Source organism: Pelobates fuscus, chromosome 1, assembly GCF_036172605.1.
Source record: "Pelobates fuscus isolate aPelFus1 chromosome 1, aPelFus1.pri, whole genome shotgun sequence".
NCBI classification, from domain to species: domain Eukaryota; kingdom Metazoa; phylum Chordata; class Amphibia; order Anura; family Pelobatidae; genus Pelobates; species Pelobates fuscus.
This window is the reverse complement of record NC_086317.1, coordinates 446,444,602-446,457,689: the sequence shown is the minus strand read 5'-3', so window position 1 is coordinate 446,457,689 and position 13,088 is coordinate 446,444,602. Positions and strand designations below refer to the sequence as shown.

Below are 13,088 nucleotides of genomic sequence, written 5' to 3'. Positions count from 1 at the left end.
CTGCAACACACACACACTGCACACACACACACACACACACACACTGCACACACACACACACTGCACACACATACACACACACACTGCATTCATACACACACTGCATTCATACACACACTGCATTCATACACACACACTGCACTCATACACACACTGCATTCATACACACACTGCATTCATACACTCACACTGCATTCATTATACACACACTGCATTCATTATACACACACTGTAAATAAATATTCAATTAATATATTTTTTTTAGGATCTAATTTTATTTAGAAATTTACCAGTAGCTGCTGCATTTCCCACCCTAGTCTTATACTCGAGTCAATAAGTTTTCCCAGTTTTTTAGGGTAAAATTAGGGGCCTCGGCTTTTATTCGGGTCGGCTTATACTCGAGTATATACAGTAATATGAAAAACTTCCTTTCTCTTTTAGTGGTTCCCCCCCCTCTTAATGTTCCTCTCCCCTTCCTCTATTTTAGTGTCCTTTCCCCCCCTCCTCCCCAGTCCCATAGTGTTCTTTTCTCCTCTGTCCCACAGTGTTCTTTCCCACCCTCCCCTGTCCCACAGTGTTCTTTCCCCCCTCCCCTGACCCATAGTGTTCTTTCCCCCCCTCCCCTGTCCCATAGTGTTATTTCCCCCCCACTCCTGTCCCTATCAAAACTTGCATTGATAGTTTTAGAGCCTAGCATACTGTATTTAATTGTTATTGTTTAATATTGAATTTTTCTTTCATTTGCCTTCTTTACCCTACACCTTGACAATGACTGCAACCGTGTCAACCACTTGATTGTATCTGTATAAGAATAACTGTAGATCACCATATGTACCATTGTCTAAAAATGCATAAATTACTAATGGGGAAAAAAAATATTTCAAAAGAAATTAATACAGGGTTGGATAAAAGGTGGACCCATAACTGTTGCAGCACTACAACTCTGATGATTCTTTGCCAGTCTTCATATCTTCATTGGTTTTACATAGAAAACCTGCAATATTAAAAATCTACCATGATGGTGGGAGCTGCTCCTTCACATATGTAAAGTTGCTCAATCACTTTATGTCACTATTTGTTTTGTTTTTGTAAGTTTTTTTTTTTTTTTTATTAATTGAAATTCCAACATGATTAGAAAATATCACAAGACAAAGTAGGAACTTGTTTGTCTTCTAGGCAAAGGCTAAGTTGCCAGAAGACAGAGTTTCCACTGTCCGCTTTATTTCTTAACAGTTGTTGTCGCTAGTAACAGCTGTGGGAAAAGACTGCTTCTTGCGCATTGCAAGAGTTAGTGTGTGGAGAATCCTGTGATTTTGCTGGATCCTCCATCTACATCAGGAAGTTAACCTAGATGACAGGGCTGCTTTAAAGGGACGATCCAAGCATCACAACTACAACAGCCATGTGTAGTGGTTATGGTGTGAGTAGTCCAGCTGTTGTAGTGGTTGACGCCAGCCAACATGAACTGTCAAACTATTTGACACATACCTGTTGCCAGACAGGGCACTGATGCTGTGTTAGTTTTTCTCAAGAGTAAGACACTGGATTTCAGTTTTGTACAACATACGTAGAGTACTGATCTAAAGCTCTTAGTCAATGAATGAGTACCTATCCTGCATAAATTGACAGAGTGAGCCAAGAATTCATTTCATTATCATGCATTTAATTTTAATTTGTGATCTAAAGACACAAATCAAAGCTTAACATATCTGCTGGAAATAAGCGTAAAATTAGCTCACACAATAACCTTGTAAGCTGGCAGAACAAATGCATAATAGTACTTTATCATATTACAACAGGAACCAAACCAATCGATAATGGACAGTGCTCTGAATTGATAAAGCTCTATTTATTACAGTTGCCCAGGAAAGAAGTCAGTATGGTAGTTATTTGGCCTGGCCTGGGCATTCAATGCAGTCATTCCAGTCACTTCCAAAGGCAGACTTCTGATCATCTGGTGTTACGTAATTTACTAATTCCTGTTATTCCGAGTCATGATTTTACTATTTCAGTAGAGAAACTGGTCACAACTCTCACCTGGGTTCCTTTACCCGTCCATGACCCCCTTTGATTATGTTTACTTACTGCTGTAATGCCATACTTCAAGACCACAAACATGGGAATCTGAAAAAAGAGGGCTTAGCTCTGTTATTCTTTCAAGGTATGAGTCCATATGTCATGGGTAACATATCTCATGTGAGGTATTGATGACATCATTCCATGATGTAAGACTTGCCGAATCATCCATTTTATCCTGGACATTTTTTAGTTCCCCGTTGTAGGAATAGTGTTGCCTTGGCAGTATGTATAACTTGCCTGCTGCCAGAGGACATTGATATGTTAATGACCAGCATCCCATAGTAATTCATTTCATCTGGTCTCTACATATTGTTTTGCAATGCTCACTATGAATATCCCAGTTATACTGTGTTTCCACGAAAATAGGATGCTCCTAATATAAGCCCCACCCACGAAAATAATCCCTAGTCATTTCGGGGAATTTTCCCCGAACATAGATTCATGGGATTCCATTTGCGAGTAAGCTAGTAAGTTCAGGGAAGTTTCCCCAAACATATATTTGCAGGATTCTATGCCTTAGTAAAATGTTTTATGTTCAGGCCCGAACGTAGATCTGCTTTCTAGCCCACGTTTTCCCCTGAAATAATACATCCCCTGAAAAAAAGCCCTAGTGCGTGTTTCTGGGGGGAAATTTAATATAAAACCCGGTCTTCTCTTCTACGTTTTTTAATTTTTTGTCAGGGGAAACACACCAATGGTTATGGTTTTTTAATGGCTAACTAGGCAGACGTTTCATAGTTAAAGGGACACTATAATTACCTAGACCACTTCAGCTCAATGAAGTGGTCTGGGTGCCAGGTCCCTCAGGTTTTAACCCTTCACATGTAAACATAACAGTTTCAGAGAAACTGCTATGTTTACATTTGGGGTTAATCCAGCCTCTAGCGGCTGTCTTCCGGACAGCTGCTAGAGGCGCATCTGCGACGCTGGAGGCGACTTTCGCCTCCATCGTGCAGAGCGTCCATAGGAAAGCATTGAGAATGCATGCGCATTCGGCTTCAGTGACGTCGGATTGGGCAGCTGACGTCAGACGGGGAGGAGAGGTCACCAGCGCCAAGGGAGCCCGGCGCTGGATTAAGGTAAGTGGCTGAAGGGGTTTTCCTGACACTATAGTGATCCTTTAAGATTATAAATGCTAAAATCTTGTGCAGGGCACGTTTATACATTACATGGGATTGAATCTCACTTTAGCAATGTAGGTTTTATTATGCATGATAAATCATACAGAAAATAACGCATATAAAGCAACAAAGGCAAAATATATAATTACTTGTACTAAGGGATATATATGAATTGTCCATAGAGTACACTATTCGGGTTATTCGCTAAAGGGAGAATGTTGGGAACATTTAAGCCCAAAATAGCCAAACTGAAAATGTAACTGACTTGGGGAATTTTTACAGGACCAATATAAGCCCCAAGACCACTTACGGTAATCTTAATGAAGTGGCCTAGGTACTGTGACCCTACAGGTACAGTCCAGCAATGTAAATCATTGTCATTTTGGAGAAACAACAATGTTTACACTGTGGAGCTGACTACTTCTTAGGTGCCTGTCTGCCTGGCAGCCACTAGATTGTGCTTTTGCACACAGTCAGACTCTGTTTTTGATGTTCCACATCCTCACACACTGCATGAGAAGGTCGAACGTTCCATCTGCACAATGCCTGCAGCTCTGATACATCTCATAGAGGAACATGGGATTCAATGCTTCTCTGTAAGAAGCATTTGATTGACTAAGCTTGTCACTTGTCACACATGCACTTTTCGTCCACAGAGCTTCTCTGCGAGAAGCATTTGATTGGACAAAAAGTCAGCAAAAAGTCATCATGCTTGATGACTAGAAAAAAGGCGAACAGGGCAGCTTTAACGACTGTGTCTCTTGCATTACATTTTTATAATGAAAGGGGGGGGGGGCAGAGCTCACTATAATGGAAGGGAGCTTATAGTCCATCCCAAAAATATTATTTTCGGGACTATACTCTCCTTTTCAATTTGAAATTTACATAAAATGCGAGACAATTCTCACTTTGTGAATAACCCTGTAAGAATAGTCTGTCTTGTTATGTCACTAAGTCAAAATTGAAGCTTGCATTCAAAGCAAAGGCAACAATCTGGTTATTGATCATAAAAACAGACAGAATAGAGAAAATAAAAGAAATGCATGTTTCTCGAGCAACATAGTCCATCCATTAGGGGTGGTCAGCAAAACTTGTGTAATTACTGGGATTATTTCACAAGTCCAGTGAAGGGTAGCAGGGTCACAAAACAAAACTTCCTGTACACCTTGCTTATTCTATAAAGAGCAGCTTCTACCAGACTCCAGTCATGGGCCACATGGGGAATATAGACACATTTCTCAATCACTGGTGCCATCCGCACACATGTATCGGACATTCACAGGGCTTTTTGCTATAGTGAGAATTGTCATGAATTCAAAGTGAATACATTGCCATCCTAACCACAAGCAAAACTGGGCAACTTCCCATCTGCTTTTAAGTGCCCACGGCTGCTATGACTGCACACTGTCCTCACGGTTGACTTTTTAAAATAATTGAGTAAAATACCTGATAGCTGCGTAAGATTTGGAGATAGTCAAACCACAAGCCTTCTTTAAATTTCAGTCATCCGGACGGTTGGGGATACTAAGAGTCACAGTCCCACGGTTGTTAGATATTTTCTATCCTAGCTGACAGGTCTATACTGCGTTTAATTAGTTAACTTCAGCCTAAATGACCCTATTGACTTGATGCCAGCCATGTTTCTCTTAATGGATATAGAGAACACTTTAGTGCCTTTCACTGTATAAAGCTATTAGATCCCTCGGGGTTTCTTCTTTAAGTGCATTTTCTGATAAATGAAGCTCTTACCTTTTTTTTTTTTTTGGAAAAGATGAATTCATGAAGTGCACCCGGAGTAAATGTAATCTCTAGTTTTCGTGTGGTCTTTTGTATACTGCTTCCCGTACTTGGATGGATAATGCCTGCAGATGTCTTGATAGTTTTGCAGCATGAACCTATTGACCGTTCTGAGCTTTATTTGTACATTTAAAAAAAAAAAAAATGTAAAGTCAATTATAGCCAGTTCCATATGATAAACCAAAACACTTGCTCTCTACTAGTTTCAAATTTTATTGTGTAATTTAGAGAACTTTTCTTTGTGCTTAAAGAGTTATTACTCCAAGCATCATAAACACTACAACCCATTTTTTTTGTTTTTAACAGGGCAGACCTAATGTCCCGACCACATTGGGGGGAGGGGATCTAATGACAATATACGGGTGGGAAATCTAGCATACCTAACCCAGCCCCCCTATCCATCTGAATAATGATATTCTGGGAGAGACCTTGTGTATAATAAGTACTTAGACAAGGGTGGGTGGATATGCCATTGCCCACCACCCCTCTCCAATTAGTGACATGGCCCAACCTAAAACCCCTAGCCATCACCCTTAAATTATATAAACCTTAGCCCCTCACACGAATAATAGGAGCATTAAAGTGATACCAGTAAAAAATATTAATTATGCTTAGCACCTGAAGTCTTCTTTATTCTAAATCTCATCTTCAACCCCCAAAAAGGCAAAATTTAAATCCATGACACAACTCATGGGAAGAAAAACAGATGTCAAAATTCTAAACCATGAAGGGGGAAATAAAAAAATTGAATCTTCACTCTGTGACAGCTCCGCGTTGACTGAGGCTTCAAGGCGGGAAAAGCCTTTATAAAGGCTTTCCCACACTTTGAATTGTCATTAGAGAGCACTGATAGGTTGGCCAGTCAGAGCGCTCTTACAGGTATGTCTCACTTCTTACTAAAAAATATATATACCACACGTGCACACCAGAAAGTGAAAATATAATGGATAAAAATGTACCCACATAGATTGTAAAAAGACCCCTCCTGTCTTCTGGATACACATATAAAAAATACAATCTAAAAATTAAATATATACAATAACGGTGTAGTATTTAAAACAAAATGTAGGGGGGCGGGGCCTGACTGCCAAGCTGAATGGCAGCACTTGAAGCGAGCTCCACAGACAATTGCTGAAATAATGCACTAAACGGGTATTAAACTGGGATAACCCCAAACCTATGACAGCAGAGACAACCCTGTATACCTTGGGGACACATATCGGTGTGCTCCAGAGAAGGATTAGCAGTCTACACCCCAAAACCTCTTTGCGGCCTACCTGTGAGCACCGACGGGGGACGCGGCCGATTCCCCGGCGGACAGCTCTGATGGAGCATCTAGAGGCGGAAGGGAACCCCCTCCTCCCCCTGCCGGTGAGGGATATCCCGGCACCGACCCACTGCCTTCTGCCTTGCAGCGGAGGGGCAATCCAACAACGTGTAGCCCACCATGCTGCCTCAGTAAAGATGGCGGACACCGTGCAGGCCTACAACACACGAGGCCCACTAGAGCCACTCGAGGTCCGAATCGACAGGCTGTTCATGGCATTCTGGAAAAAGCTTGAAAGTAAACCGAACCTGCCTGCGGACAAACCGAGATCAGCACACCGGGAAGTCAACTCACCTCAAGCTTCCAGCTCCCCAACAAGACTGAACCACCGAAAGGCTTATGCACGGCCCCATGAGATGCGTTGGAATCTGGGTAAGATTACCTGCCACACACCAAGCAGCTCGACAGCACTTTCCAGAGGCCCGCTACGCCTGAGACGGCGGAGGAAGCGCCCACGTGCCACAAAACAAGCCGCGCGACGAAAGGCAATAAGCAGACTAGCAGTGAGTCGTGGAGCTCCACAGCCATCCAGCCCCTTGGAACACACGAACGACAAGCGGAGAGCCGAGGAGAAGGGAGAAAGGTACAAGCGAGATCAGCAGCTGCCAACTCCGGCTGTCGGCTTGCAAGCCCATGCTCTGTGGAACAGTAAATTCCCTATGATGGGGATAGGCTAACAACCAAGTCAAGCACTATGCCACATGCTATAACCATGGTAACTGAATGTAAGCTTAACATGCTATTTAGAAATCCCCAGTTCAAGAGTACTTCCTGTTAACCACTTACATTCCACTTTGTCATCCCTGTCTGGTTATTAACATAATCTTAATATTAATGCAAGTAACGGCGTTATACACAGCCTGAAGCCGGACTGTAAAGTGTGACAGGACTTTCCCGTGGCTACTTTCCCAATTACAGGAGTCGGCATGCATATTGCTGCAGATCTGATTCATCCCTGATTGAAGCAGATGTATCCTCACTCACTAACACCCTAATGTTTCGTTGTCATCTAATTTCTTATATTTTAATTTTCTTTAATAGTCCATTCAGTACCTAGTGCTGGTATTACTTTCAACTCATATACTCTAAGCAGTGTGGTAAACTTGTTCTTGTTAATATTCTTGTTATTCAAACATGTTTATGACCTACATCTAAATACTTGTGCATCCCTGAAAGTGTTAATTCCTCTCATGTCATATATTCTACTGGCAACTTTTAATTTTCTGTAACCTTGACGACATGTTATTTTCTGCTTACCTGTTACCCTAAGCACTACAGGGATGAAGATTGACAAAAACAGCTAATCTTAATCCTGCAGTGCCGCAAAACAGCCAGATTGGCCCATGTGAGATTCTTCCCTTGGAAGCATAGGTCCTAGACCTTACCACACAATCTAGCAGGCATTCCTCCTGCTGCTGTCGATATCTGTATGGCTCATGATGGGCATGCTAACGTTACCACCATCTTAAAATATGCCTTTTCCCTATGTTTTAAACCTAAGTACCCAGCGGCTACCAAGCTCCAGAATTAAACATAGTTTAGCATGTTATATAAATCTCTCTTCTTTGACAATGTTAATGTCAGCATGTACATGATGTCTCAATCACGCTTATTGGCTTGCCATTACCTGACATAACTTTTACTAACCTGTTTATTATGTTAAAAAATGTGCAGTTCTCTTATACGCCACAGTATTATGCCTTTGGAAATATCTATATCTGCTGTCGTGGCAAAAAAAAAAAAGTCTGTTAAACTTTTGCACAACAAAAATAAAGAATTAAAAATAAAAAAATAAAAAAAATAAAACAAAATGTAGCGCTTCTCACTTCTTGTTGAGACTTGTTGTGGAAATTCCATGAAATTTTATTTAAATCCAGGACCAAATGTGAAGCATTCGGGTTCATGTTTCAGCTGTAAAATTCTGGACCCAATTCGGGCGTATTCTTAGTATCTAAAATCTGGACATTGGTAAATTCTGTGAACAATGTCTGGATTTTGAAGTTCAAATACCTTACACAGTTTTCAGTTTTCAGCCTTGCAGCATTGGACCATTTCGTGTACTATTATATTATCAAGGTTTTTCACTAAAATATGAATTGTCAAAAACTCAAAGTGAGTTGCAAATTTTAGTTTTTTTACTGAAAAGCATGGCTGACTTGGAGAACATTCCCATTTCAGCAACTTTGTTCTGAAGTTTGAATTCTAGAAAAATAACACTTAATTGAATAACCAAAGCATCAAAAAGTAGCAGGTATTTTAGTTTTGTAAGCAGAACTAGGGGCTGGCAAAGCATCTTGGGAGTTGTAGAATTACAACATCTAATGAACAACATATGCCCTGCTTTTCTTTCACCTGGACAAATGCTAGCTGGTTGGTTGATTGCTTGTGTATACTAAATAATGGACTGCTCTTTTTCACAGGTTTGGAGGTGAAATATCTTGTATCTACTGACATCATTTCAGATGACTGGTTTAAAATCCTGTAATTTTATCTCCTGTGTTTTTCTGTAGAATGGTGGTCCAGGTGTGGTTCTATTTTTATTGTGTCTGTGTGTGGCGCTTCCTGAAGTTCATTTTGCGTAAGCTAACTGGACGCTGTGAGCTACAGAGGATCTGTTACAACAACAAGCCTGGAGCAGGACGAACACTTAAGATAGGTATGAACTGTAATGTTATTTAAGACCCTTAGCTCACTTAGGCAGATGTATATTCTTTAAATGGCAATGCTTAACTTTTTTGTTTTTCTGAAGGGAGGAGGATTGTAAAGTAGATGTACTGTATGATTATAGTGTGTAATGAACAGCGGTCTATTTACGGCGAGGCTGACCAGGCATTTGCCTTTGCTGCACTTTCAGGGGGGCGGCAACAAAAACAACCCTAAATGCCCCAGAAATACCTTGCTGGCATTACGTGATGTTGGAGGCGGGCCGCGAGGGAGCACTGTCCCCTGAGCTCTCTCTGCTCAGCTCCCTGGCGCGAACCGTAAGAACAATAAGGATGTGGAATTCTCTGCCTGAAGAGGTGGCTTTATCAGAGTCCATACAGATGTTTAAACAACAATTGGATGAATACATGCAAAAACATAATATACAGGGATGTAATTTCTAATTAGTGGGGTAATAGCTGCTTGATCCAAGGAGATATCTGAATCCCTAGTTTTTGCAAAAGTGGAAGCATTTCAGACTGGTTTGTTTTTCCTTCTTTTGGATCAACAGCAAAAACAAATGTGAGAAATGCTGAACTTGATGGATGCAAGTCTCTTTTCAGCTATGTAACTATGTAACAGTTCACACTTTAGTAAAATATACTGCCACTAAACTGTGAATTATCAGTATTTAAATGTAAATTCAAAGTGAATTTCAAATTTTAGTCAAAACTAGCCCAAATTAAAGACATGGTTGCCTTGGTGAATTTTTCTATTTTTTTTTTTAAATTTAATTCACTTTCAATCTACATTGAATTCCCGACAATTTACAGTTTCTCAATATTGAATGGTGCATATGGGACCTAGAGATAGAAAATATAGAAAGGTAATACTAATATAATAACCAGGCCATGGCCTCAGGAACCCCAAGGAGAGCCATTACTTTATCTGGATTAGTCTTTTTCTGAAACTAGTAAAGGCTAACACAGCAAAGGAATACAGTCATTATTGTAATGAATATAAGGCTAATCTGATGAATTATTAAATTATTAAATCCTGTTTTGTTATGTGCAGACCAGATCGGTCAAATAGTTATCATTTAGTGTTATTATATCTATTTGTAAAATAGAATAGAGTAACACTGTAACTATTATTACAGAATCTGATTTTTATTTTTAAGGCTTTCCAAGCAAGCTGGTCTAATAAATTATAAAATAAAATGCTAGATTATTTGGCAGACAGTTCAACTCACGTAGATGTATTAATAATATTAATTGCATTGTATAACTCTCTTACAGAGGCCTCACTGAAGGCATCTAAAAGCAAGGTAAGTCATTTGTTTTCTTCCATTTTGTTGTGGTGCTATATTTATCATTGAATAACAAAGTTAGGGTTTGATATCCAGATATACCTTCACCAACCAAAATTAAAAAAAGAATTGTTTACACCTCACTTTGTGATTTTTAGTTGTGATTAGATATATAGTTGATGCTTTGTATATTCAATACAGTTGCTCTTAGATGAACATTCAAATGCCTTTGGAGATATCAGTGATATTTAGTGGTCCTTCCTGCATGTGTGCTATTTTGCTTATAGTTCTTATTCCCCAGTCCTGGTACACCTGACCTTTGCAAAAGTAGACATTCTCTTGTGTCCTAAGGTTCCGCGTTCTTTCCTGACAGAGATATCTTCATGTATTTGCCCCCAGAAAGCTTTGTTTTTTTCCGTTTTTTCAATGTACTGCACCAGGTTTGATGATGTGTAAATAAACCCTGAATCGACATTGACCCTGTCACCTGTGTGGACTATGGAAAGAGTTGGCTGTCTCTCGAGCTTTGTAGCGGAGTGAGGGCAGAACATTGTTCTTGACATCCGTTTTCAGTTATGTTCAATGCTGGACTACAAAAATGGATCAACTCGTGCAGTATTCGCAATTTTACAGGCATTATTTGGCATTTCACACTGTATTGGGAAAACCTGCAACATTTCCACTTCATCCCAAACGTTTTAAAATATTTTTGAAGTCACATAGGATTTGGGCCACTTTTTAATGTCTGAAATCTGAGCGTAAGAGCGCCATGAATATTTTATGAAAAATGTCAGAAAAAGAGAAACATGAATTAAAAGGATACCTTTTCAAAATATGTGAAAGTAAAAGATTTCCTTGTCTTGAGCTGATGCACTAAACGTATCTAGTTAAGCAGTAGGCTGACAATCTCTCCTGTGAGGGTGCATCACTTTGGCTACCACATCTAGTTTCTGTTTATTCCTCAATAATGTTATTAATTTATATAAATAAACAGAAAGTGATATCCTTTGCAAAAACAGTGAAAGCGGGTATTTTTGTATACTACGTGTTAATATTCAAACTGTTCTCCTCAGTCACACCTATGTAAAAAAATGTGCTAAACTTATGAGATTATTTTCCCTAAACCCCTTGCGGCACAGAAAAGGAGATTATCCTCTGGTGACATTGTAAAGTGGATTAGTAAAGAAAAACAGGGAGCTTGAACTAAGGAATTGATTGCTAGCTAAAAAGTGCAAAAAAAAAAAGTGAAGCACTGGGAAAATTGTCAAAATTTATAATTATGTATTTCAGTTATCTTCTCAACCATGTGAGAGCCAAGGAAAGTGTAAAGATACAGACTAATACAGGATGTTTAAATACATACGGTATAATGGTTTTTGATCAAAGGGAAATTCCAATTGCCATTATGGAGTCAAGAAGGATTGTTTTCCCATATGTGTCTTTAAATTTATACTCTCCAATCCAAAAAAACTAAAATGGGCAAAACACAAGCCATCATTTACCACTGCAGTTACCATAAAATACAATTAAAAAATAACTGATCTATGAAAATGCTGGAAAAATAAAAATGTATTGGAATTAAAAAAAGGAATAGTCCATAACCTCTGGCTGGTTAGCTGGAGAGATCACGAAGAAAGGGTGCTGTATATACACATATACTGTACACCGAACCTGGCAACCTCCCACTACACTGCAATCAGTCGAAGGCTGGAAACATTTGGCTTGTGACGCAAATAGAAACAAATAACCATTTCTGTGCACAATACTCACAAATCTCTCTGTGGATGGTCCTACTCAAGTAGGGCTTGCAATAAAAAAAAATAGAAAGATAAAGGCTGGGAATATAAAACAGCCCTGTGAAAGAAAAGTATGCCAGCCCTAGTCAAGTCAATGTGCCACTTAGTGTGCATATTTAGAGCTTTAAAACTGCTGTTTTATTGAATGAGTGAACACGCTGGATCTTGTATGTTATATAAACTATGTTTCTAAAATACTCAATCATCCAGGGTCAGAAGACGTAGCCATATTTTAAATGTTATACAGTAGCATTATCACTGAGGAGTGTGTATGTATGTGTATATATATATATATATATATATATATATATATATGTTATAAAGTAACATTATCAATGAAATTGTAAAGTAAGCATACATACATGCGCGCACAAATATACTCAATGACAGACAATCTCACAAACACACAAGATCACTGACACATATACAAGTTTACTGGTACACACACATAAACTTATTACAGACAAACTTATTGGAATACACACAAAGGTTTATTACAGACAAGCTCACTGACAGACATAAGCTCACTATAGACATTTTCACTGACACACTTGCTCATTACAGACAAGCTCACTGACACACACACAAGCTCACTGATACACATACAAGCTCGCTACAGACAAGCTCACTGACACATGCAAGCTCGCTACAGACAAGCTCACTGACACATGCAAGCTCGCTACAGACAAGCTCACTGACACACACATGCTCACTGACACACTTGCTCATTCCTTACAAGCTCAGTGACACACACATGTAAGCTCACTACACACGAACTCACTGACACACACATACAAGCAACTACAGACAAGCTCACTGACACACATACACAATCTCACTGCAGACAAGCTCACTGACACACACATGCTCACTACAGACAAAGCACACTGACACACACATACAAACTCACTACAGACAAGCTCATTGACATACATACACAAGCTCACTACCTACAAGCCCAGTCTTAAAATACACAGAGAAAGCTTTTTCTAAGGCCAAGAGAGGGCATGGTGCTG

General features: G+C 39.5%; 1 protein-coding gene across 3 annotated transcripts in view; it reads left to right on the top strand.

Moving 5' to 3' along the window:
- The window catches only part of ELMOD1 (ELMO domain containing 1), a 136,686-nt gene that overhangs the window by 76,994 nt on the left and 46,604 nt on the right, over nt 1-13,088 (top strand). For all 3 annotated transcript variants that reach the window (XM_063430210.1, XM_063430192.1, XM_063430200.1), the window contains exons 3-4: nt 8,835-8,980; nt 10,266-10,294. In XM_063430210.1, the coding sequence (XP_063286280.1) occupies nt 8,835-8,980; nt 10,266-10,294 (175 nt within the window). The remainder of the gene's footprint in view (nt 1-8,834; nt 8,981-10,265; nt 10,295-13,088) is intronic.